Here is a 27,507-nt window from a genome sequence, read left to right as displayed (position 1 = left end):
TGGCAGCCCACCCCTCCCATCAGCACGCCCACATTCTCCCCCATGCAGCGCAGTGCCTGGGGCCCCCATGGCCGGGTACCAGCCTCTGCAGTTCTGCCTACGACCTCCGTCAGCACCCCAACTTGGTCCCCTGGCTGGAGCTCCCCGCTTTCCCCTCCTCAGTAATTCCATGTGCAGGCGTCTCTGTAGGATGGGAGCACACACGTAGGCGGGGAGTGTGGCCGTGACCTGCCCGCCAGGAGTGCCCATTACCTTCAGCACAGTGGGCTCAGACTGGGTTACCCGCCTAGAAGCAGATGCAGGGGGTCGTCACTGTGGATGGTTTAAAGGCCTCAGATAAGACAACTGATACTTCCCCAGGGTCTGCTACAGGCCAGGCGCTATCGTATGGGTTTACCTCCCTCAGACACCTACCGAGTACCTACTAAGTGCCAGGCACCCTGGCAGGAGCGTCCAGGTGAGCCAGACCCAGGCACAGACCATCCCAGCTAATTCCCCCACGAACTACAAGGGATAGACTGCCATTCAGGCTTTAGAGGGGTGACACTGAGGCTTAGAGACGCCAAGCAAGTTGTTCAGGCTCACACAGCAGCCATGGTAGGATTTGAACCCCATTCTGAACACCTCCAAGTTCTCGTGCTCAGCCCCAGGGAACAGGGCAGGGAGGACAGTGCCAGGCAGCTGGAGCAGGAAGGCTGTGTGTAGATACGGTAGGAGTGGGCCCTCTGCGCAGAACGGTGACTCACCCACTGGGAGACGTCAACGCAGGTTACACAACAGGCCCGGCCTGTGCCAGACCCTTATTCTCACTCACTTTCTTCTGTTCCTTCCCTGCCCTTCCACTCCCTGTTCCTTGGGCTCCTTGCGTACATTCTGTTCTTGCTGAACTGAGCAGGGTGACCGGGTTAGCCCCGAGGACCGAGGACCCTCAACCACCGGGATGATCGCCGTGGCCTCCCGAGGGACCCGGGAGACAGGGGCTAAGGTGAGCACCAGAGCCCAAGCTGCCCAGGCCGCACGTCTGCACGGCTCCCCCTGCTTTTCAGGTGAAGTTCAACACTCAGCTTAGCTCCAGGCCTGTTCGATTGCTGGGGCTGCCTGCTCTGCAGTCTGGCCTCCCCCTCCCCTCCTGGGCCCTCAGCACAGAAGTGCTTCTCAGACACACGAGCCATCTCCGCATCCCTGGGCCGCCCACCCTGCTGCCTGCAATTTCCTAATGTGGATCATTGTACTGTGGTTATGTCAAAGAACGTCCTTGCATTTAGGAAGCACTCACTGAACTATTTAGAGGTAAAACTCATCATATCTGCAACTTACTTTGAGACGCTTTAGAAAAAATAAATTTCGAGAGATATAGATAAATGATGCAGAAGAGGATAGATGGTGGATAGACAGGTGAGACAGGGTGGCGGGGACACTTGGAAAGGCCCAGGCTTGCCATCCTTTCACTCGGGATGTGCTCTACACTGGGCACCTACCTGTCTGCGCTCTGCTCCAGGTACGGGTGACCCAGCAATGAATGAAGCAAAGCCCGCCTCCCAGGGACCGGCTGTCCTGCTGCAGGATACTGGCAGCCCCGCACAGCACGGGGGTCTACAGCACGCCCTAGTGGTGGAGAGAAAATGAATCTGATTAGCAGACTCTGGGGAGAAGTGGAAGGCGCTGGTCCAGCCCCTAGAGGCTGAGCAGATGGCGGAATCAAGGCCTCCAGCTGGGACGCTGGGCCAGACCCTATTCTCAAGTTGCCACCAGGGAGGTGGTGCTGGGGGACCCTCCCCTGCCTCCTTTGAAAGGTACCCATGCCCTTGTCTGGAGGTGTTAGGGAACCATTGACTGAAACTGCCCGCCTTGGCCAGGCACGGTGATGGCCATGTGCATGAGTTGTCTCACAACAAAAGGTCCCCATAAGGAACATGGCTCTGCTGCCAAAAACTAACTGGAAGAATTCGGGAGGGGCCCAAAGGAGGGAGGAGACGCCAGCCCATAATATGTCCTGCCAGCCTCCCAGACTTCTCCTTGCTGGAACCCATCTCGCCTGAGCGATGCACGCGCCACCAGGAAGGATCCTGAGTCAGACCAAACACGGGCCAAGCAAGGTGATTGGCCAGAGACAACCCGGAAACTAACCCCATCACCATAAAACCAGAGGCTGCGAGCCACGTGGCAGAGCAGCTCTCCTGGGTTCCCTTACCCTGCTGCTCTCTGCCCGGGTGGGTGCCACTTCCCAATAAAGTCTCTTTCTTCGTCAGCATGTGTGTCTCTTCAGACGATTCATTTCTGAGTGTTAGACAGGAGCCCACTCTCGGGCCCGGGAAGGGGTTCCCCTTCCTGCAACAGAGGGAAGTCACGTGGGCCTTCCACCCCCTGTCCGAATGGCCTTGGGTAAAGGCAAAGGGGGATCTCAGCTGCGGCCCCTCTTACCATCCCCTGCCCTACCAGCACTGTCTTCCTCCACACACAGCACAAGGCCTCTGGTCTTCCCCAAGGTCATAGCCAAGGTCAGCCACAGGTGAGGTGCTTTCCTCAATGAACTTGAGGACTCCCACCCTGCCACCCTTGGAATAGTCACTTCAGAGCATCATCATGCGGGGATTAGGGTCCAAAGCGGGGAAGAAAAGTGAGTCGGGGAGACCTGTGCTCCTCTGCTGAGCCTCAGAACTCAGCCACCTTTTCGGCAAGTGTCCTGCGTCTGTTGAGTGGATGCCCTTACAGGCCTGTGTGTCCACCACCTCAGGCATGTAAGTTGACACTTGCACGGGGCAGCTTCCCTGAGAGCTGACGTCTGCCCATTCGACTCTGATTCTCTCGGGGAACCAGACTGTAATGCGGCCTTTCCTTGGCCGGGGGTCTGGCCTTGCACCGCCCTGGACCCCATGCTGGGTCTTGGACCCCGGTGGTCGGCCTCATAGGGCCTCACCCCAGGCTTGGCCTCTAGTTTCACCAGCAGTGCACTTGAGGGCTGGCTGGTGCCTGGCCCGGTGAGGGTTGAGGATGCCCACTGTCTAGGACAAGCCTACACAGGCAAGGTGGGACACGGGCTGGAGAGGACGCAGGTGCTCAGCAGGGAGCCCGGCAGCAGGAGGTCGGGGAGTGAAGCTCTGACACGCTCCTGACCACTGACCTTCGTTCTCCTCTGTTTTCTCAACTGGAAAATGGTGTAATAACACCCATCTGGCAAAGCCATTGTGAGGATTTTCCGAGAGAATGCAGCACAGAGTCTAGCTCATAGTAGACCCTCAAGAAACAGCGTTCCCTGATTTTTTCTTATAAAAGTTTCACGTGGGCTTCCCTGGTGGCGCAGTGGTTGAGAGTCCGCCTGCCGATGCAGGGGACACGGGTTCGTGCCCCGGTCCAGGAAGATCCCACATGCCGTGGAGCGGCTGGGCCCGTGAGCCATGGCCGCTGAGCCTGTGCGTCCAGAGCCTGTGCTCCGCAACGGGAGAGGCCACAACAGTGAGAGGCCCGCGTACCGCAAAAAAAAAAAAAAAAAAAGAGTTTCACGTGATGGCGGGGGCAGTGGGGTGGATACTAATGAGCCCCCACATTCCCCTTCAGGGATGAAGGGATTTCTCTCCAGGCTGCAGGGTGGGGTGCCCACAACCAGCCCCCCACCGTCTCTGCAAGGATCCCCGCCCTCAAGCCACGCCCCTCTCGCCTTCAAACCACGCCCCTCCCGGGTGACTAGCATCCGTGGACCAACTATCAGGGCGGGTAAAAGTGTGGCTCTCTCACCACGTTGGGGGGCCACTCTGAAATGTGGTCCAGCCTCGAGCTCCCCGTGGGGCCCGCGGAGCGTCCCCCCAGACTGCCTGGCAGCCCAGCTTCTCCAAGCCCTTGCCAGCTTCATCCCCTCCCCTCCTTTGCATTGCGGACCTCAAGAGCATTCCCTATTAAGGAGCACCTTCCCTAAAGAGCATTCTCTGCGTGCTAATCGCTGTCCCAGGGAACCCAGGCCCCCAAAGTCCAAATTCTGAATTTATATAAGAAAAAAAATTAGATGGGCTTCGTTGCTCTACCAAAGAATCCTTTACTCTCCCAAAGAACGAACTCATCACAGGTTTTCCTTAAAAGATGAGCCCCTCTGGTGCGTTTAAACTAGCACTCAAGTGACCCTCATTCTGTTTGGCCTCAGCAACTGGTCTGCCCTTTGAATCGGCTGTGTCCAGAGTAACCCGCGGAACCAGGGGCGTTGAACGGAGGGCTGGGGTTTGCTCTGGACGTCTGGTCAGCTGCCTGCAACTCAGCGGGGCTTCAGGGTCTCCCGAGCTTCCTTACTGAGGCCTGTGGAGCCCCCTCTTGCTGCATCCAGACCCTGGGCTGGCGCCAGAGCACCTGGGATGTGAGTAAGACAGGTGCCTGTGCTCCAGCTGTCTCTCGGCCCAGGGGAGGGCAGGGCAGGGTGGAGCGTCTTCGCTGGGACAAGCCCAGGGCTGTGGGAGCTGGAGGGGGGTGTCTGGCCCACCTGAGTTTGGGGGCGCTCAGAGGGCTCCCTGCAGCAGGTGAGGGGTCCGAGGGACGGTGGGCTGGACGTCAGTGGAGAGGTCTGTGCCTGCAGGCAGGGAAGGCCATCCTGGGCATGGAAGCCACGTGGTCGGGCCCTCTCCACATAAGCACCCGTGCCTTTTCCGTGTCATTGCATTGAAACCAGGCACCTGCTCTTGGGAGGAAGTACGGTTGTCTTTATTCTCCCAGCTCAGAGAAGTGGTCAGGGCAGATCTGCCTGAGCCCTGTCGTGTGCCAGCTGGCCAGGAGTGGGCTGAAATGCCTCATGGTGGGCAGCTGAGCTCTGGCTCCTGGGGGCTGGGCCAGTACATGGCCAGGGGATGCAGAGGACCGCGTCTGCTCCCACCCATTGTGAGGCCTCCTCTTTCTCCAGGGCTGTCAGCCAGAGCCGTTTCGATAGGCAAGAACTATGGACAACCGCTCTGGCCTTTGCCTGGCATGTCTGTGGGGTCGGGGGAAGATGGGCTGGCCTCCCAGGAGGGCTCCCCGCGGACAGAGCACGAAGCAAGCACGAAGAACGTGGACCCGAAACCAAGCGCGGCCAACACCATTTTGTGGAAGAGACTGGAAGCAAAGCAGGTGCGTCCAGAGGAGAGGACAGCAGACGATCCTTCCGGTCCGAGGGAACTGCCCGCTCCAGCTAGGAACCCTCTGGGAGCAGGTCCTTCTTTTGCAGAATGACATGTTTCACGAACTGAGCATTTCTTTTCCTTTCTTTTTCAAACCTATTTTATTGTGAAACTTAACGTGGATACAAAAAAGGGCACAAAACAGACGCACAGCTCAGTGATTTATCACAAAGCCAACATTCATTAAGTCAGCGCTGGGGCAGGAAATGGACCACCGCAGTTCCCCAGCACCCCCGCAAACCTCGAATCCTCCCCCACTGCCCTGCCCCTGCCCCCCAAGTTAACCACTAGCCTGACATTCACAGCCATCACTTCCTCGCCTTTCTGTTGAACTTGACCTCCTAAGCATCCCTAAACGCTCGCAGCTGTGCCTTCTTTACTGAGCTAGGAAGTTGGGCAACACGCCTTCTTCCTGGCTTTTCACTCACTGTCACGTTCTGAGATGGTCACGTGCCGCTTACTGAGAGGTCTTTACTGAGCATCTCTGAAGCCAGGCTGGCTGGTCCCAACTGCAGGGCACCTCGTGGGCTCCGAGCCTCCCTACACCTGGGCATCCTGTCCAAACCTGAGGATGTCCCGAAAGTGCCGCCCAGCTGAAGAGCTCCAGAACTCAGTATGAATCCAGGCTACACCACTAATTTTTTTTTTTTTTTTTTTTTTGGCCGCACTGCGAGGCATGTGGGATCTTACTTCTCTGACCAGGGATCGAACCCGCGTCCCCTGGGTTGGAAGCGTGGATTCTTAACCACTGGACCGCCAGGGAAGTCCCTTCACCACTTTCTGATTGTGTCGTTTTGAACAAGGTACTTGTTTTCTCTGAGACCCCATTTTCTCCTCTGTAAAATGGTGATAATAGTATCTCCTTGCAGGATGGTTTTAAGAATTACGGATGTTTGGGTAAATGCAGGCCCATGGTACACATCTTGTCCTCTAAGCGATAATGTCCCTGTCCTGATATGATGTATATACCATATAAAGCAACCACTTGTGAGACAGACCTTTTTTCTACTTTATATTTGAAAGCATGATGGTATCTACGCAATGCTGCCACAGTCCTGGCTGAAAGGACACCCTCTACAAAAGAGCTCTCTGGGAACTTCCCTGGTGGCGCAGTGGTTAAGAATCTGCCTGCCAAAGCAGGGGACACTGGTCCAGGAAGATCCCACATGCCGCGGAGCAACTAAGTCCGTGCGCCACAACTACTGAGGCTGCGCTCTAGAGTCCTCGAGCCACAACTACTGAGCCCGCATGCCACAGCTACTTAAGCCCGTGCGCCTAGAACCCGTGCTCTGTAACACATGAAGCCAGCTCAATGAGAAGCCCGTGCACCACAATGAAGAGTAGGCCCCGCTCGCCGCAACTAGAGAAAGCCCGCGCACAGCAACAAAGACCCAACGCAGCCTAAATAAATGAATAAATAATAAAATAAATTTTAAAAAAAAGTGCTCTCTGCCCTCAACGCATTCCCGGCTTAAAGGGAGTGGGAGGAAAGGCCTGCTGCCCTGGGGGAGCCCAGGACCCAAGCAGCTTGTCCCAAGTCCTGTCCCAGCAGGAGCCTCCCAGGGCCTTCGGATTCCTCTGGCCTCCACCACCTCAGAGCATGGGGTGTCCATGAAAATGTTCCAAAACCCTTTGTGCTCTGCCAGTTTGGGCATTTCAAACCCACCCCAGCAGGAGCAGAGAAGGCATCTCTCAATAAGCAAAGCCACCAGTGTTAGAAAGAAAGGCAGATGGAGGTGACCTTTCTGGCACAGGACTGGCACACCAGGAGCTGTGGGCTGCAGGTGTGGGGCAGGACCCTAAAGTCAGGCTTCCCCCAGTCACACTCCCTCCCCAACTGGGCAAACAGCCAAGCCCAAGGCACCCCCTGACGTGGATGCCAGGCCTCGCTGGGGACGGCTGTGTCCCTGCTCCCTGGCCTAACCCCAACTCCTGAGTCTGTCCTGGCCACGATACCCCTTTGAAGTTAAAGTGTCAAGAATCCTGGCCAGATGGAGACCAATTTTAAAATACAGAAGACAGGAGCGAAAATAAAGAAGTGAATGAATGAAATTGAACACCCTCATTCACCCGTGGATGTTCCGTAATCTGTTTGCAATTTCACCCATGGAGGCAGATGTCCTACTGAGTTAGAGAAATGGAATTACACTCAGGTCCCCAGATGTCACTCTGGTCCCTCTTGGTCCTTTGTCCCTGCTGGACCTCAAAGGGGACAGGATGGAGAGGTCGGGCTTGGGTCGCTTTCCTTAAACTGGGCCCCACCCCAAGAGGCAGCATCTTATACCCAGATTGCTGGTCACCATGCAGGTATCAGGCCACCCGTCTTGAGCGTAGGTGGTGTCCTCCATGGGAAAGATGATGTGAAGAGGTGGGAGGGAGCTCTGTGCAGCCAGAACTCCCCTTTCAGGGTGTCAGCCCACGCCTTCTGGCCAAGCCTTTACCACATGCAAGTCAATGCTTTTAAGCCTGAGGTTTTTCCTCGGACAACAAGGGCAGTAGTCCTGTCTCACAGGGAAGTATATCCAATCTCTTGGGATAAACCATAATGGAAAAGAATATAAAAGAAGAAAGTATATCCAAAATATAGCAGAGGGAGGAACACTCCCAAACTCATTCTAAGAGGCCACCATCACCCTGATACCAAAACCAGACAAAGGTGTCACGAAGAAAGAAAACTACAGGCCAATATCACATAGATGCAGAAATCCTCAACAAAATACTAGCAAACAGAATCCAACAGCACATTAAAAGGATCATACACCATGATCAAGTGGGGTTTACCCCAGGAATGGAAGGATTCTTCAATATATGCAAATCAATCAATGTGATACACCATATTAACAAATTGAAGAATAAAAACCATATGATTTTCTCAATAGATGCAGAAAAAGCTTTTGACAAAATTCAACACCGATTTATGATAAAAACCCTGCAGAAAGTAGGCATAGAGGGAACTTTCCTCAACATAATAAAGGCCATATATGACAAACCCACAGCCAACATCATCCTCAATGGTGAAAAACTGAAACCATTTCCACTAAGATCAGGAACGAGACAAGGTTGCCCACTCTCACCACTACTATTCCACATAGTTTTGGAGGTTTTAGCCACAGCAATCAGAGAAGAAAAGGAAATAAAAGGAATCCAAATCGGAAAAGAAGAAGTAGAGCTGTCACTGTTTGCAGATGACATAATACTATACATAGAGAATCCTAAAGATGCCACCAGAAAACTACTAGAGCTAATCAATGAATTTGGTAAAGTAGCAGGATACAAAATTAACGCACAGAAATCTCTTGCATTCCTATACACTAATGATGAAAAATCTGAAAGTGAAATTAAGAAAACACTCCCATTTACCATTGCAACAAAAAGAATAAAATATCTAGCAATAAACCTACCTAAGGAGGAAAAAAGACCTGTATGCAGAAAATTATAAGACACTGATGAAAGAAATTAAAGATGATACAAATAGATGGAGAGATATACCATGTTCTTGGATTGGAAGAATCAATATTGTGAAAATGACTCTACTATCCAAAGCAATCTACAGATTCAATGCAATCCCTATCAAACTACCACTGGCATTTTTCACAGAACTAGAACAAAAAATTTCACAATTTGTCTGGAAACACAAAAGACCCCGAATAGCCAAAGCAATCTGGAGAATGAAAAATGGAGCGGGAGGAATCAGGCTCCCTGACTTCAGACTATACTACAAAGCTACAGTAATCAAGACAGTATGGTACTGGCACAAAAACAGAAATATAGATCAATGGAACAGACTAGAAAGCCCAGAGGTAAACCCACGCACATATGGTCACCTTATCTTTGATAAAGGAGGCAAGAATATACAGTGGAGAAAAAACAGCCTCTTCAATAAGTGGTGCTGGGAAAACTGGACAGGTACATGTGAAAGTATGAGATTAGAACACTACCTAACACCATACACAAAAATAAGCTCAAAATGGATTAAAGACCTAAATATAAGGCAAGAAACTATCAAATTCTTAGAGGAAAACATAGGCAGAACACTCTATGACATAAATCACAGCAAGATCCTTTTTGACCCACCTCCTAGAGAAATGGAAATAAAAACCATAAAAAGAAACAAAATTGAGCTATTTGTAATGAGGTGGATAGACCTAGAGTTTGTCATACAGAGTGAAGTAAGTCAGAAAGAGAAAAACAAATACTGTATGCTAACACATATATATGGAATCTAAGAAAAAAAAAAAGGTCATGAAGAACCTATGGGTAAGACGGGAATAAAGACACAGACCTACTAGAGAATGGACTTGAGGACACGGGGAGGGGGAAGGGTAAGCTGGGACAAAGTGAGAGAGTGGCATGGACATATATACACTACCAAACGTAAAATAGATAGCTAGTGGGAAGCAGCTGCATAGCACAAGGAGATCAGCTCGGTGCTTTGTGACCACCTAGAGGGGTGGGATAGGGAGGGTGGGAGGGAGGGAGACGCAAGAGGGAAGAGATATGGGAACATATGTATATGTATAACTGATTCACTTTGTTATAAAGCAGAAACTAACACACCATTATAAAGCAATTATACTCCAATAAAGATGTTTAAAAAAAAGAAAAAACGATTTTGAGGAGAGCATTAATGAAAGTTTAAAGTGCCTCAAACTCACTGTTCATAGGGTTTTGGATTTTGAGGAGGCTGCATCCGACATCATCTATGGTCCTTGGAGATGTAACTATGTTGACTCTTGTGTCTGTGGACTTTCACTAACAGTGGCTTATCATCTCGTGTATTTATTGGTTAGGTCATTGCTGAGCTAGCTCCCAGTGTCCTCTACACTGCTACAGAATCTTTCTAAACCACTTATCTCTTCATGTCATTCCACTGCCTAACTTTCTGCAGTTATTCCCGTTGCCTGTAGGATGATTTCTTGGTGTGGCACACAAAATCGTTCATGATCTGACCCCAGATGATTCATTTAGATGTACTCTCTATCACTTCCACTTGTAGTGTATTCAACAGTAATTGAACCCTAAGTCCAACCAGCTTTCTTATACTTTTGTTCCTTGGCACAAACTGTTCTTTTTGTCTGAAAGCCTTCCCTACCACCTGTCTATCTGGGGAACTCCTCACAATACTTCACAGAGATGCTCTATACCGCCTCTTAAAACATTCCACAATTTACTACACAGATTTCAGCCCCTCATCCAAAATCTCATTGAAATTGTAATATCCTTTTATTATAGCAATTAACATAGTATATTGCATTTATGTGTCTGTACGTTTATTTCTCCGTTAGATTATAAGCAATTTGAGCTCAGGGTTTGGCATAGGTGGTTACTTAGAAAGTGTTTGTTGGAACTTCCCTGGTGGGCCAGTGGGTAAGACTCCGTGCTCCCAGTGCAGGGGGCCCAGGTTTGATCCCTGGTCGGGAAACTAGATCCCACATGCATACCGCAACTAAGAGTCCACATGCTGCAACTAAGACCCGGCACAACCTAAATAAATTAATTAATAAATATTTTTTTAAAATAGTGTTTGTTGAACGAATGAATGAACGGTGCTTTAACCCCTCAGTCTTTGAGCTCTGGGATTATATTTTTCCAGCTTTATTGAAGTATAATTGACAAATAAAAATTGTGCATATTTTTTTTAAAAAAAGAAGAAAGTATATATGTGTATAACTGAGTCACTTTGCTGTACAGCAGAAATTAACACAACATTGTAAATCAACTGTACTCCAATAAAAAAAAAAAATGTGGCCATTTAACTGGGTCTACTGTGCACTTGGCCTGAAGCGTGGTGTACGCATCCCGTAAGTGGTGGTAACGGGAGTCTGGAACAAAGACCCTCCCAACCCCAATACTCCTGTGACCCCTCCCTCGGAGGCAGGGACTCAGCTGCCCCTGGCCGAGGCCCCTCCAAGCCAGACAGCCAGCCTCCACTTGTCTCGGGCGCTACCCTCTGGGCAGGTGCCTTGGCCACCAGGGCCTCCCCTTGACGTTCGGCTGCCCGCATCCACCATCCTCACCCGCTCCAGCTTCTCCCTGCATCCCTGCCTCCTGAAGGCTTCTCGGTGCTCTCTGGGTCCAGCCCAGCCCAGCACCCTCAGTGGCCACGCTGTCCCAGGAGCCACCCACTCCCGGGCACGTTCCTGACATCTCTGATGTGGGAAGGGCCTGAGTTGGAGGACAGAGCCGGAGGACCTGGGCACCTGGGCTCCTTCTCAGCCTGGATGGGCTCCCCAGACGCCAGGGGACCTGGGCATGCTGTTTCCTTTCTGTGGGCCTCAGTTTCCCCTGAAGCAGCAACAGAAGAATTTATGTAACCAAGGGTGGGATCCAGCTGCTCGCCGCTCAAAAGCCAATAAAGAGGCCAGGTTGGCGGAAAGGAAAGTGTGCTTCTTTCTGGATGCCGGCAACTGGGGCGAGGCAGGTGGGTGGACGCCTGTCCAAAGGCCGACTCCCCCACACACCCTGACAATCAGGGGACAAGAGCTTGGAGGGGGCTACGTGCAGGAACAGCACAGTCGGCTCTGACCGTCACCTTGAAATTGGTCATCGTTGGTCTGACCACCATCATCTTGATTGTTTTCAGAATAGTCAGTCTTCAGTTCCAGGGTCGGTTTGTTCCCATTTCTTTGAGGCCAGTTCTTGGAATTGTGGCAGCTTAGGTCATGGCGACAGGCTGGTCATCACGTAGTTAACTTCTTCCACCTGTTGGCGGTTCCAGTATCTATAAGACAGCTCAATGGATATGGCTCAGAATATTATCTACAGCCCTTGAGAAGGAACTAAAAGTCCTTGAGTCTGCTTAATGACTAAACGATTATTATTTGGTCTCCTTTGACTCTTTTCCTCTGTTTCTGCATTTCCTCGCTTCTCTGATTAAACTTATTCTTTGGCTAAAGTTTTTCCACAGACAAAAGGTGGGAGGAGGACATGGGAACAAGGACCATAGGGTCCTGCTCTGTTTCATTTAGACAAGCTCAGAGTTGTTCGCAGCCTGGCCCTCTGCACCCTGGGCATCCTCAGAGCCCTTCTCATGAATCTGTGCCCTCACTCCGTCCCAGTCTGGCCCCTCAAAGCAGAGTTTGGGGTGCACAGACACACGCTGCGGAAGGAAGGTTTGGGGGGGACGGCTTTGAAGACCCCTGGACTGGGCGATGTCGAGGGTTCCTGGCTGCGCTGACCGTCCAGGGCTGGGTGACACGGGTCCGGCTGGTGTTGCTGCAGCCGGGTCACGCGGAAGCAGTGGATACGCCTCCTCCGTCACCTCTGTGCCAGAGACGGTCAGGACCAGCCCGGGAGCCTCAGCCCGCCTCGCAGTGGGCCCTGTGTGCCCCCGCCCAGCCCAGCCCTGCACCCCCAGGCCCAGCCTCTGTTTTGTACACAAACACCCAGGACGGGGCGTTGGAAACCTGCAGGCTGGTTTTGTCTTTCCAAAAACAATGCCCTTTTTTTTCTTAAAGGCACCTTTGCACACTCAGGTTGGGAAGGTAAGTAGAGGCCCTCAGAGAGGGCTGGAGGAGATGGGAGACCACAGCCCTGCATCCCTCCGCTACCTGCACGGGCCGGAGGGTCCCCCTGCATCACCCTGTCCAGCAAGGTGCGGCCTACCACACAGCACAGCGGGCTCAGAGTGACTGTTGGCTAAGAAAAAAATAATGAATGAATCTTGACGCAGAGCCCCTAGACATCACCCTACCTTTGGCATTTTTTTTTTTTTTTTTAACTTTTTTGAGATTGTGTCTCTGTCAGGGCAGAGTCAAGGAGTGATTTAGGGCACAGGCTTGAGCCAAAACACTGGGGTTCAGATTCTCTCTTGGACAAGGTAATGAGCCTCTCCCACTCCAGTTCTCTCCTTCCTGAAACGGGGCTGTGGATGGCGTCTGAGCAGGGCCGTTGGGAGCGCATTGGTGTCTAGACCCTGAACAGAGCCGGGCACAGGGGTGACACCCGATGTGTCAGCAAGTCCTTTCTTCATCGTGGGTTTATTTATTATTAAACGCCATGGAGGCAGTGAATGCTGGACTTACAGCTGGCGTGCATTTCTCAGCCGCCCAAGAATGGGGCCTGTGGGGTCGTGCAACCGTGTTCTGCCCACGGTCATATGAGGGGAAGTTGCTGGGGGCTGCTTTCAGGCTGCTCCCTAAAGTCTCTCCTCCCAGCCTGCAGGGTCTCAGCCCATCCTCTCTCTGGAGCGAAGGGTCAAACAGAGGGCTCTGGGGCCCTAGAAAACAGCGGGACCCCCAGAGGGAGGGAACCTTGGTCCCTGAATGACCACACGGAACACAGCCCAGCAGCCCAGATCAGCCTGGGACACAGAGAAGAAATAAATCTTTATTGTGTTGGCTGAGGTCTAGGGAGTGTTTTATGGCGTCTAGCATTACTTACCTAATACGGCCATAATGTGAGACTATAGTGATCAATTCTTCTCAGGGCATCGCCAACTTAATCTTTTTTTCTAATAATTGTTATCTTGGTGGGACTGTGTTATATTCTTGGTAGCCTTCTTTTCAACGTTATCTTGTGGCTGCTTCACAGACAGTTGAGTTGGTCTACCACCCATTCTTCTCTTAAGTCGCTAACAACCTAAAAATAAATGACACCCAACGCACTAAGTAGCACTAAGTAGAACACGTGGTTCCATCCACCCCTTTACGTGGCCCAAGGGCAGAGCTGGGACATGGCTGAGATGGGGACCATGGTACATGACCTCACCAAGGGTGTGAAGAGTTGAGAGGTACCCGGAGAAAGCTCTAATTTGAAAGGATACATGCGCCCCTATGTTCATAGCAGCGCTATTCACAATAGCCAAGACATGGAAGCAACCTAAATGTCCATGGACAGAGGGGTGGATAAAGAAGATGTGGTACGTATATACAGTGGAATACTACTCAGCCATGAAAAAGAATTATTTCATGCCATCTGCAGCAACATGGATGGACCTAGAGATTATCACACTAAGTGAAGTAAGTCAGAAAGAGAAAGACAAATACCATATGATATCACTTATATGTGGCATCTAAAAAGTGCTACCAATAAACTTATTTACAAAATAGAAACAGATTCACAGACACAGAAAACAAGCTTACGGTTACCAAAGGGGAAACGGGGAGAGGGATAAATTGGGAGTTTGGGATTAGCAGATACACACTACTATATATAAAACAGATAACCAACAAGGCCCTACTGTACAGCACAGGGAACTATAGTCAAGATCCTGTAATAAACCATAATGGAAAAGAATCTGAAAAAGAGTATATATGTATAACTGAATCACTTTGCTGTACAGCAAAAATTAACACAACCTTGTAAATCAACTATACTTTAACTTGGAAAAAGAAAAAGAATTGGGAGGAAGGGCATCCCACAACCTACCTAGACGTCCTGGATCCTCCTTCCTGGCTCAGAGCAGCACCTCAACAAGCAGGTGCTTCCTCCCTACCTCTGGCTCCATCACCCCCTCCCCAGAGCCACCTGGCACAGCCCTGGAGTCCCTGGCAGTCCTTGGAGCCAACAGATGCAGGTCAGAAGCCTAGCTCTGCTCTGGACCAGCTGTGTGTCCTTGAGTAGACGACCCAGCCTCTCTGAGCCTCAGCCTCCTTGTGGGCAAGACGGAGACGTTAACACCCACCTCAAAAGGTGCGGTGAGCACTGAGCGAGCTCACAAAATGTCAGGGAGGGAAAATCTCTCCCTCTCCCCTCTGATGTTCAGTGACTGGGGGGCCAGAGAATTAAATGAACAGAAGGCAGATTAGCAAGAGAAAAGACAGAACTTTAACCTCGTGTACACAGCAGTTCACAGAACAATGTGACTCAAGGAGACAGATAGAATTTGGGACTTTTATACCATCTTCATAGGGGAAGGGGTGGGGGAGAAGGGCGCTAAGGGGAAAGCAAGTCATTTGCTTTCCAGAATGACAAGTGGGACCTTAGGAGAACAGAGGGAGGGATGATCATTTTGTGACAATGTTTGTTAGGTGATGTCTTATCCAAGGGAAGACGTCTTGACTTTTTCTCTCTGGTGATAGGAGTCAACCTTCCCTGGTTATAAAACCCCCGAGGAAGGGATTTGGCAGATGAATTCTTTCAGAAAGCTCTGCTTTTAGGCAGATAAGGAGAGTTTTTAAGAAAAACAAAACGCTCCCTGGTGGTGTACTCTAGCTCATTCAAAAGTCTGTAAGACCCTCGGCCCATGGTGGGTACCTGACTCAGGGCTCTTTCCATGCCGACCCACCCAGTGTTCCTCTGCCCCGTGCTTGGTCCTTTTCCCAACTCCCTACTCTCCCATCCAAACTGTCCTGTTCCCCAACCCCTACGACCATAGCCCCATTCCCTGTGCTGTGAGCGAATACACTCACGTGAAGTCCTGCCAAGGCACGCCAGCTGGTCCCCTGCCCCATCCAGGCACTCGTTCCCTGGGGCCTCCAGCTCCCACTCTTTCAGTCGCCCACCACCATATTGCTCTCATTTAGTCATTCAACAAACGTTCCCGGAGAGGCTTCTCCCTGCCAGTCCCTGGGCTGGACCCCAGAGTGGCAGTGATCAGGCAGACCACCCTCTGTCCTCTAGGAGCTCTTCCCAGTGAGGGAGGCATTCAGACACACAGACAGTTCAGCCTATGCCCAGGAGCCCACGGGAGCTCAGAGGAAGAGTGGGGCTGGCAAGCTCAGTATCTTGTTGGTACCAGGAGATCTGGGTCCACAGAGGGATGGGAAGGAGGGAGGGAGGGAAGGAGGGAGGAAGGATGTCCCTCCATCCACCTTTCTCCCCTCTGGACGTGTTCGGGGTGCAGCCCCTCCCCCCTGCCCCCACCCCCCCAACCCCCGTTCCATGTCAGCCTCTCAGATGATCAGATATTCCAATAGCCACTCCTGCCCGAAAAACTCTCTCCAGATAACCCCTTTCCCTTGTAATTGAGTTTAAATATTGATCCGCCCAATCAAGGCAGGTTAATATGCAACCCAGCTGAGCTCCCAGCCGCCAGGCTCCCTTCCCCAGAGAGCCCTGGGCAGCCATGGGGCACGGTCTTCTCTGGAAAGCATGTTCATCTGGGGGCTTGGGCTGGGGCCTGTCCAGGCCTGGCTCTGCCCCTGAGGGGCTGGTTCCCCGTGACGGAGCCAAGAACCCTCTCCGAGCTAAGCCTTGGTGCCTCTGCCTACAGCACAGAAACTCCAGCACCTGCCCTTCCCAGCTCACGGACCAGGTGAGGGCAGAACACATGGACGGTTTGGGCCCTGTCCACTGCTCTGGCCAGGGCAGGATGCAGAGGGAGAAGCACTTCTGCTGGTTCCTGCACTCAGCTGGGAGAACAGCTCTCCTTTAGGGGCTCTGCTTTGCTGGCGTGGAGCGGATTCTCTCAGGCTCCTGGGGGTTTGGTCCCTGTGAGTCAGCCCCTGAGGGCCCATCCTCTCCGACACCCTCCTGGTGGACTCTCCAGCCCACAGGGCAGAGGCCCAGAGAGTGTGCCCCCGTCCCCAGCTGGTGACTTTCTCTGGTCTTCCATGGGGACAACCACAGTCAGTGACGTGGGAGCTGCTGCAGCCCAGGACTCAGGAGAAGGGCTCAGTGTGGCTGCCACGCCTGGTCCAGAGTAAACAGGGGAGTGGAGAGCCAGCAGCCTCCACACTTGTAGCCAGGAGGCCTCCTGCCTCCCCGGGGGTGGGGGGTTGGGGGCAGAAACCGGTTTCACAACCCAAATCAGCTTCCCCCAGACTGAGGATGGATGATCCCAGGGCTGTGACCGCACTCCTCAGGTTCTGGTGACCTTTGTGTCCGCTGACCTAACATTCTCCAGTCACGCCCACCCCTCCGCCGCCACCCCCCTCTTAGCTCCCACCCAGGTCTGCATCCTGGGTGACTTGGATGCTTCTTCAAGAGGGTGCAGTCCTCCAGGGCAGTGGTTTTCAAAGGGTGGTCCCCCCCCCCAGCAAACAGCACCCACCGGGAACCAGGGAGAAATGCAAATCCTCAGACGTCCCCCGCCACCTCTGCCTCGCTGAATGGGAGACAGCGAGTGGGACCCAGCCCTGTGCCTTACGAGCCCTCCCCCTTCCCAGGGAATCTCAAGCTTAGGACGCTGGTTCTCAGCAGGGGCTACAAAGTTACCACTCCCTGTCAGGGCCATTCCAAACTCTTTACATAACTTAAACCCATTTAATCCCTAGAAAAATCCTAGGAAACAGGCATCATTAGTCCCCTTTTATGGATGAGGAAAGCAAGGCACAGAAAAGTTGTCACGTCGCCCAGGTGACAAAGCTAAAAGCTGACTTGGAACCACGGCAGTTACCCACTGCTTCAGGGGTTCTCAAAGTGTGGTCCCCGGACCAGCAGCGTTGCCTGGGAACCTTCTAGTTATTTATTTATCTTTTGGCCTCACTGTGCGGCATGCGGGATCTCAGTTCCCTGAACGGGGATCGAACCCACGCTTCCTGCAGTGGAAGCATAGAGTCTTAACCACTGGATGGCCAGGGAAGTTCCACCTGGGAAATTTTTAGAAATACAAAATCTTAGGCTCTAGCTCAGATCTACAGAGTCAGAAACCCTGGGCGTGAGGAGTCCGTTGAACAAGATCTCCAGGTGACTCTGATGCAATTGGAGGACCATAGTACCCCATCCAATTTGAGGACCACGGCACCCCATCCTGCTGCCTGAAAATGGGGCATCCCGTGCAAGTCATCCCCGAAGCCTCATGCTCACATCGTGGCTAAGGGAACGTTTGCTGGAAATGGAGCATCTTGCGGTGTGGCCCCGCTCCTGCCCAGCTGGGACGTGCCTGGTGGGGCTCGCCTGCCTGGGCGTGGCTGGCTCTCTTGCAGATCGATGGGCGGGGGCAGCTACTGCTGAGCCCGGGCGGCTCTAGGTTCCAGCCACTGGAGTGCCTGCACCACCGGTCTTGTTGTGCCCTGCTGCTCATGTCTGAGTTCCCTGCTGGGACAGAGGCCACACAGTCATCTGGACAGCCAGCAGCCAAAGCCAGAAAGAAAGATAGGGTGACGCGGGGTGACCCCCAGGCTCCAGCCTCTAACGGCTCTGAGGCCTTGACGAGCTCCCGAGTTCTTCGTGGCGGTGCGCGGGCTTCTCATTGCGGGGGCTTCTCTTGTTGCGGAGCACGGGCTCTAGGCGCGCGGGCTTCGGTAGTTGTGGTGTGTGGGCTCAGTAGTTGTGGCGCACTGGCTTAGTTGCTCCACGGCATGTGGGATCTTCCCAGACCAGGGAACCCGTGTCCCCTGCATTGGCAGGCAGACTCCTAACCATTGCGCCAGCAGGAAAGTCCCCAACTCTGAGTTTTTGAACCCAATCCCATCCATCCCTTCTTAGTCTAAGGACCTCCATGGTTGTGTCCCACTGTGCTTAGAAAACAAACCAGAACCCCCCTCCCCGCCCACTGAGACCCTGTGTGAGCCTTGTCGAAATGCAAGGCACAGCCCACCCCTGGGCTGGGAAGTCAACTTGGCAGGTCAGGACCCGCATTTCTAACGAAAAGGTGAAATGCAATCGTTCGAGTACTGTTTTGTGAGATTCCTGTTCATAGGTAGGTGAGCGTGTACTGGGTAAGATCGTAAACCCAGAGAAGCACAGCTTTATCTGACCTGATCCCTGATCTCCATCTGTTTACCGCAAGCCCCCCATGGAGTCCCTCTCCTTTGGATCTTGGAAAACATCAAGCTGTCCCCCGCCCCGGGACCCTCACCCCAGCTGCTCCCTCCTGTCCCTGGGAGCCCGGTCCTGCCAGGCCTTGTGCCAGGCTGTGCAAGGTCACATGTTGGCCTTGGGCTAGGCAGTGACAAGGGTGGTGGCCACTGCAGATGTGCCCCCAGCAGGGCTCAAAACAGCCCACCCACTGATCAAGCTTCAAAGACCCCAGGCCTCCTATGAGGATGGTACTAGCCAAAAAAGAAAAGAAAGAAGGAAAAAGAGAGAAAGTGAGTGTTGGTAAGGATGTGGAGAAATTCGAGCCCTTGTGCACCACCGGTGGGAATGGACCCTAAGATCCAGCAACTCCACCTCCGGGTGGGTGTGTATCCAGAAGTGAAGGCAGAGACCCCGACAGATATTTGCACACCCATGGTCACGGCTGCGTTATGCACAATAGCCCAGAGGTGGAAGCAACCCAAGTGTCCACGGATAGAGGGATGCACACACAGCATGTAGTGTGTACAGACAGAGGAATACTATGCAGCCTTAAAAAAGGAAATTCTTGGCAATTCCCTTGCGGTCCAGGAGTTAGGACTCGGCGCTTTCACCGCTGAGGGCGCGGGTTCAATCCCTGGTTGGGGATCCCACAAGCCTCGTGGCACGGCGGGTAAAAAAAGGAAGGAAATTCTGACACAGGGTACAACGTGGATGAACCTTGAGGACATGATGCTGATTGAAATCAGCCAGTCACGAGAGGACACAGACTGCAAGATCCCACTTACATGAGGTCCCCAGAGGAGTCACCTTCGTAGAGACAGAAAGCAGAAGGGTAGGTGCCAGGGCTGGGGGGAGGGGGAGGGGGCGGAGCTGCTGTTTAATGGGACAGGGTTTCAGTTGGGGAAGACGGAAAGTTTCTGGAGATGGACGGTAGTGATGGTTGCACAACAGTGTGAATGTACTTGTCGCTGGATCCTACACTTGAAAATGCTGAAGATGGTAAATTTCCTGTTATGTGCATTTTATCAATACAAATGAAAAAAAAATTAAAAGGCCAGAGGCCTGAGTCACAGAGGTTTCTTACAAATGAGTTTTATTTGCTTTCTGACCCAAGCACAGAACCCCAAACAGATCTCTCGTCTGCACAATGGTACAGTAACAAGTGCAAAATATGCTTTATTTCGGGTACAAAACGTGGCAGTGTGACAACTTCTGCTTCAATGCCCACTCCCCCCACCCACGCCATGACCCATCCCGCTGCCGTCACACCCACCTGACCCATCCCAGGGCCACACCACCCCAATCAAGACACCCGCCACCTTTAGAGAAGAGTCACCCAATCTGGAGAAAGGTGAGGAAGTGGCATTTTAAGAAAGAAATCACTTTCAATACAGGAACATTGGCGAACACAGTAAGCAAGATTTTGCCCAGCAAGGGGAGGGCTGGCGGGAGGCACACAAAACAATGCCCTTCTCTGCTGTCCCCACCCAGGGCGTGGAGCCCAGGGATCATGTCGGCACAAAAGTGAGTGCTAAGGACGAAAGGGCTCCCTCCACCTGCGTGTCTGGGGCGAGAGCGTGCGTGTCTGGATGTGGGATCCAGACCCCGGCTCAGCCCACCAGTAGTCGAAGGACCCTGGGCCCCTGTCTGATTTCTCAGTCTTGATTTCCTCACCTGGAAACCAGGCTTCGGGGGCCTCAGAGCCGTGGGGAGGCTCCAATGAGACAACGGCAAAGCACAGAGCACAATGTGTGACCCAGGCGAGGCCAGCCAGCATCAGTGGCTGGTATTAACAGAGGATCGGCCGCAGGCTCCGGCCATCTGCACAGGGAGCGAAGGAGCCGGGGGGCCCAGAAAGGATGGCCAAGCCACAGGGAGGTGGTCACATCCCGGCTGGACCTCAGCATGAGGGATTCACCACGTGAGGCTGCCTGGGGGCTGGCTCCTCCGGGGGCAGAGCTGGGAATCAGGCCCGGCGAGCACCAGCAAGCTGAGGCTGCCACAGGTGGGGCCCTCAACAGAGGAAGAACAGCAGACACGTGCGGAGGGATCTGCGGGACCCCAAGGAGCTGCGAGGTCCTCAAGGCACCATGGAGGGGAAGGTCAGGCTGCACCTCCCAGGACAGGAAAGTCCCAGTGACGTAAGTCAGCAGGCCGCCACCCACCGTGGCTCGGGGCCAGTACAGGTCCCTCCCCGCACCTGGCCCTCGGGACACCAACCCCCAGCACCCTGCCCTGAGGATCCACGGGTCCAGCAGGTCTCCAGGAACTGGACAGCAGGAGGGAAGGGGCAAGAGCAAAGGGCTCTGGTTCCTGAGCGGCTGGGGCAGAGCCGGCGGGGGGGAGGGGGCCGCATGCCCAACAGGCAGCAGGGGTTCAAAGACTGCTCAGCTGAATGGCTCTCCTGCTTCAAAGCTCCGAACAAAATACTTTTTTTTTTTACTATTTTTAAAAGTCCTTATTTTCTAGGATGTTCTTCAACATAATCCAGGGGGAAGAGTAACGGAGGTCTAACTCAGCAGTGGGCAGTTTTTCTGCAAAGGGCTGGATGGGACCCATTTTGGGCTTTAAAGGCTAAGAGGAGGTAAATCGGTATTATATCAGTATAAGAGAAAACAAGTTTCCATAACGTTTTTGATGATGAAATTCAAAATATAATCTTTGAGTACATTTTTTGGTAATACAGGTATACTAATGGGAATGGAACAGGGGAGGGGTACAGGATGCCTTTCACTTCATTGGGTTCAGTGTTCACTGTCATCAAAGAGACCGTGAAACCCAGCAGGGAGCTGCATTCAGCTCCTGACGAGGGGGTGTAGGGTGACCACTGCAGAGGCTGGGTGACGGGTACCAGGGTTAACTATATTCTTCTGCCTTTGAGAAAGGATTGCGAACCTTCCATGATAAAAGGCTTCCCTGGTCCCTGCTAGCTCCCTGGAGACCACCCTCAGGGCTCCCCAGGATGAAGGGCACAGGACAGGCTGACACACTCCCTCTTCGGAGGGCGCTGGTTTGGCGGCCGGGAGGGCAGAGCGGCTGAGCCGCAGACTAAGCAGTGCCCGCCGTTCCCCACCTCACCCCACCAGCTGCCCCGCATAGAACAGCAAAGCCACCTCTCAGAGCTACTTCTTGGGGACACTGCCGCTAGAAGGGCCCCTACATGACAAGGGGGGGCGCCCCTCAGAACTCAGCTGTTCCCCAAGGGAGCAGAAGGACGGAGAAAGCCCAGGAGAAGCCTTTGCAGGGAGCTCTGGAGAGCTGGGCGGAGGCTGCAAGCGGCTCTCAGGATGCCGCTGGGAAGGAGGCCGGGGGACAGGAGGGCGCGGCTGCCCAGTGCCTCACTGCCCTGTCCCCACAGGACAGAGGGGAGAGGGCTGGGAGGTGACCAGACAGAGTGTACAAACATTTCCTATTGGCCAGCCTGACTGATGATGTCACGCACAGGATACACAGCCCTAGCGGACAGAGGGTACCTGAGGCAGCTTCAAGGAAGACCAACTCCACGGACTCCTTTGGGGTCCTGGTCAGATGACAGCTGCCAGCACTGCTCCCCTCCCCAGATGAGCGGGACTTAGGGCAGGCGTTTCCCCTCGATGAGGGCAACTGTGCCCTAACCATCTTCGTCAACGGAGTCTAAACCAGGAGGATCACATAAGATCTAAAGAGAGCAGCTGTAATCACCGCATCTAGGTAAGCGGAGGATGCTCAGGGCTGTGCTCATGGCAGATACAGGGGCAGGGAAAGGGGTCCACGTGCACCCATAAACACACACATGCACACATGCACGCATGCACGCACACATGCACGCACGCACGCACGCACACATGCACGCATGCACGCACGCACGCACACATGCATCTATAATGTAGGCACAGAGCCAGCCAATGGAATCCAGCCTCAGGCTGCAGGGAACAGCTGGCGGCCACTCTTAAGAGCGCTGATGGAGTCAAGTCAACCCGGTTGTGAGCTAGGCTGGATTCTTAAAGACACAGCTAAGATGCCTTGCCTCACGCCGAAACGTGTGCAAACCTTGAGGCGCGTGCACCAGCCCAAGCGGGAGCATCTGAGGTGCCAAGTACCACCAGGAAATACACACACGCACGCCACCTGCCCACAGTAAGACTCTGATGGTGGGAAAGACGGAAAGCCTTGCTGCCCCTCAGACTCACGGAGGACTGAGTCAGCCACGACCCAGAGGCCTCCCAGAGAGGAGGCAATACCAGAGAGGCAGAAGCCAAGTGAGGGGCTGGGGACCCAGGACCCCTGGCTCTTGGTCACCTGCTTTTCCATCTTCTCTGAGAGCCTGGGGGCTGCCTTCTTTTGCCCCATGACAGCAGCAAAAGAGGCTTTTTTTCCATTCTCCTCGTCAACTCGTTAATGATTTTCAGACCTTAACTTACTCAGCCCGCCCCTGACGCCACTCTGGACTTGGAAACTGGTGACACACTGTTCAGGCAGCTCCACTGTGCTCCCAGGAAAGGCCCCTCTAGGCTCACAGCTCTTCCCAAGAGGCCCTCGGGCAGAAGGTCACCAGGGCAACATCTGACCTTCGCTTAGGACCCCAAACCAAGATTTCGACCTCCCTCCCCCATCCTGCTCTCTCCAAAGGCCCATCGGCCCTTCCCCCATTCAAAAGCCCGTGTCTTTATTATAAAGGTGCAAGTTGGTAACCAGGAGAAGGTTCATCACAGCCTTGCAAACAGACACCTGCCCAGCAAAGAAATGTGATGGCCTGAGAATAAAGCACTCAGCTTCAGGTGACCCGAGACAGCGGCCCAAGCGCACGGTTCATCTTTTGTCCCTCTGCGGATCCCTTTTAAAACGTGTTGCTGCCGAGGAGCTATAGCCTAGAATACGTGGGGGCAGAGGGGACAGTTCTGGGAGGGGCCGCCTGTCCAGCAGGCCCAGGCTCTGGACTTGGAGCTCACAAGAAAGACAGTGGACAGGGGTGGGAAGTGCTACAACTTTTCTGTACTTTAATAAAATGTACAAAACAGAAACAAAACCCAAAAACCTACAGCTAGCTCAGCTGACCCGTGTGGAAGGGACGAGCTGCTGATTTGGGCGGTGAAAACATTTTGGTACCAAATGACTACGTGTGTTCTTTTTTTGTATTTATTATTTTCTGCTTCTCTGTAAGTGCATTCCAGAGAACAGAAGACTCTACCTACAGCAAACTTAAGGTACCAGATCTTGATTAGACCCTCATCTGGAATGAAGAAAGAAAAAGAGTAGCCTACCACATTTTTAGAATTAAGATTTCAGCCTGCCATCACTTGGGTCTGGGTAGTGGCATCTCTTGGGTCTAGTGAACGGCAGACACCTTGAAAGGCCGGCAGTCACAAGATCAACAGTCTAGTCCTGGATCTGGGGGACCCTGAGCAAGTTATTCCACTTCTGTGTGACTCTGTCTCCTCAAAAAAGGAAATGACTGGTCTTGATGCCCTAGAACTGACGTGTAGAGCTACACACCCAGAAAGGTTGCAGAACATCAGAGAGTGACGTGACCCAGTACTGTTGAGACAGGGAAAGGGGGGAGACAGCAAGAAGAGAATAGAAAGCCAGGTGTAAAAATGGGGGAGCCAAACGTGGGCTGAGTTTAAAAACAAAAAAAAGGTGAGCTTCCTAATGACAGCCCCATGTCGCAGAAAAAAAGATCCAGTAAGAATCAGGTGTCGTTAGCAATGGTATGAAGGCAATTCTATGGGGATTCCAATAGTCTTTTGAACAACTGGTGCTGGGACAGCTGTGTATCTACATGCAAAAGAATGAAGTTGGACCCCTGCCTCACACCATATATAAAAATTAACTCAAAATTAATCAAAGACTATTGGAGAGCTAAAACTATCAAAATTCTTAGAAGAAAACATAAGCATAAATCTTCTTGACCCTGGGTTAGGTGATAGTTTCTTATATAGGACACTGAAAGTATAAGCAACAAGAGAAAAAATAGGTGTCTTAGACGTCATCAAAATTAAAAACTTTTGCCCTTAAGAGGTAAAAGTTAAGAAAGTTCACTTTCTTATAATGAAAGTGAAGGCAACCCACAGAAGTGGAGAACATTCTGACACCTCATATATCTGATGAAGGACCTGCATCTAGAATATACAAAGAACTCATACAGCTCAATAATAAAAAGACAAATAAGCCAACTGAAAATAGGCGAAGGAGGTGAATAGACATTTCTCCAAAGAAGACGTATGAATGGCCAGTAAGCACATGATGAAACGCTCAACATCATTAGCCATCAGGGAAATGCAAATCGAAACCACGATGAGACACCACGTCACACCCACTGGGATGCTATAATCAAAATGACAGAGAGTAGCAAGTGTTGATCAGTATGTAGAGAAACTGGAAGCCTCATACACTGCTGATGGGAATGTAAAATGACGCAGCTGCTTTGGAAAACAGTCTGGCAGTTCCTCAAAAAGTTATTAAACACAGACTTACTATACGACCCAGCAATTCTACTCATGTGTATATTCCTAAAAGAAAACACAGGTGTACACCAAACCGTGTACAAATATGTTCATAGCAGCATGATTCATAATAGCTCCAAGGTAGAAACAACTCAAATAGCCATCAAATGATGGATGGATAAACAAATGTGGTATAGCCAGAGAATGAAATATTATTAAGCTATAAAAAGGACGGCAGTACTGATGTATGTTCAATACGGATGACCCTAGAAAACACTATGTTAAGTGAAAAAACAGCTAGTCACAAAAGACCACATATTGTATGATTCCACATACGTGAAATGTCCAGAAAGGTCAGCCCATATAGAAAGAAGACTTGTGGTTGCCTAGGAGTAGAGGAATTGTAAGGAAACTAGGAGAGGACTTGCCAAGGGTACAGGGTTTCTTTCAGGGATGACGAAAATGTTCTCAGATTGATGTGGTGGTTCTGTGAACTGACTAAAGAATCATAGAATTGTACACTATCAACGGGTAAATTGTACAGTATGTGAATCATACCTCAGTAAAGCTGTTATGTGCTCCTCTCCCCCAACCCCCAAAAAGGAGGGGGAACCAGAAGCTTGTCCTTACACCACAGGACACCACACCCGTTGTCCCCACGCAGTTACTGCTAGAGCCCCTTTCCCTCTCAGAAGTGTCCTGGTGTAGATGACAGATTTATGTCATTACCCTATCACTATGTGATATCAGGCAGGTGGCTTCGCCCCTCTGGGCTTTGGTTTCTCCATCTGTAAAGCGAGGTCTACCCGTTCTGATCACCTCTATATGCCCCCAAAGCTCCACTTTAAAAGCTGTCAAGTCCTACTCAGTTGGTCACAGCGCTCCCCGTGCTTTGTAAGTTGAACTTACATGAGCAAAGAGTTGAAGCCTGGGGCCAGTACAGATCAGCGGGTCCCAGGAAACAGAGATAAAGACTAATTGCTGAGTCTACTGGTTACTGATATTCATATTTCCCCCAAGTTAGGCCACTAAGAAAGGTGATCCAACCATTCCAGTGCAGGTGAAACGCCCCAAACACACCCTCTACAAATGAAAAAAGAGAAACATTTAAAGGGGAGCCCTCCCAGAGGATGCCATGGCTCTAGGAAGCCTGGCAAGTTTGGAGGTCTTCTCTACATGGGATTTGCTGAGTCCATTCAGAGGGCCTGGTGTCGGGACAGTCAAGGTCATGTGATCCTACAATGGAATGTTCATTTCCTAGTCCTCCTTTACCCATGGTTGCTTAGGAAATAAAATTATACCGAAGGAGCTCAAGAGGAATCATCTGGTTCTCTTCCCTTTTATATTCATGAGAATGTGCCTAAAATTAGTCTTTCTAGCCTCCCCCTGTCCCTCCCAAGGGCCTTAGAACTAGGTCTGTGTGGCCCCGTGGCGTGTCTAGCCCGGCAGTGAAGAGATGCGAGCCCACCTCTGGGCTCCGAGCAGCAGCAGACCCTTAGAATCAAGGTAAACGTGAAAGAAGCAGGAGGTACAGAATAAACCCAACTCCCATCGATCCACCCAGTAACAGGAAAGACGGATGCTCAGCAGGGTCACGGAGACGGGAAACCGACACGAAGACAGGAGAACCGTCGCAAACCCCCATTTCGTCAGCAGCCCCATCACTGAGCCAGTTACCAGAGAAGAGGGTGAAGGCAGGGACCAGTACAGGTGGCACCCAGGTACCCGGTGAGCTAGCCTCCAACTAGGGGAGCATCAGAGGAGATGCCCCACCGTCGGCCTCTTCAGAATGGCAGGGCTGGGAAGAAAAACAAGGAACCGCGCCCAAGCTGGGGCTAGGGGGAGGGGCAGGCTTTCTGCCCGCCAGAGACATGGCCTCCGAGGGTCTCGGCTAGGGGTTGGTCTGTGGCTTTCACAGGCTGCGCCAGGCCCCTCCTCGCCGCAGCTTCCCGGGGTGCGATTTCTACATCCAAGGGGGTCCGTGGGGCTGAGGGTAGGAGGTGGCTGCCTGCTCGTCTCTGTTCAGAGGCCACATTTCAGGATGACGTGGTAGCCGTCATTGCTCTCGGCTGCAAGAGATAAACGTGGCACTTTACAGGAAGAAAGGCAGGGCGCTGTGGCACCTGGGGGCCATGGGATTAGGGTACCAGCAGACACCCTGCCGTGGACACTGGCAGAGGCCACCCAAATGAGACTGTGCAGAAAAAAGCAAGCTGACGAAAGCAGAAATCTCAACATACACCTTCACGGCTGCCTGGTTGAGTTTCTTTTTGACAGCGGGCTTTTCCACCACAGCCTGAGGCCCTAGGCCTGAAGGGCCTATGTGC

The 27,507-nt window shown here is 52.3% G+C and overlaps 1 protein-coding gene across 4 annotated transcripts in view; it reads right to left on the bottom strand.

Annotated features, from left to right (window-relative positions):
- Positions 1-21,831: 21,831 nt before the first annotated feature.
- Positions 21,832-27,507, bottom strand: part of TFCP2L1 (transcription factor CP2 like 1) — a 63,891-nt gene continuing 58,215 nt past the window's right edge. For all 4 annotated transcript variants that reach the window (XM_079924457.1, XM_079924459.1, XM_079924458.1 and 1 more), the window contains one exon: positions 21,832-27,249. In XM_079924457.1, coding sequence (XP_079780583.1) covers positions 27,203-27,249 — 47 coding nt within the window. In that variant the 3' untranslated portion in view covers positions 21,832-27,202. The remainder of the gene's footprint in view (positions 27,250-27,507) is intronic.

Source organism: Stenella coeruleoalba, assembly GCF_951394435.1.
Source record: "Stenella coeruleoalba genome assembly, chromosome: 6".
NCBI lineage: Eukaryota > Metazoa > Chordata > Mammalia > Artiodactyla > Delphinidae > Stenella > Stenella coeruleoalba.
The sequence above is the reverse complement of the archived record's forward strand: the minus strand, read 5'-3'. Positions and strand labels throughout refer to the sequence as shown.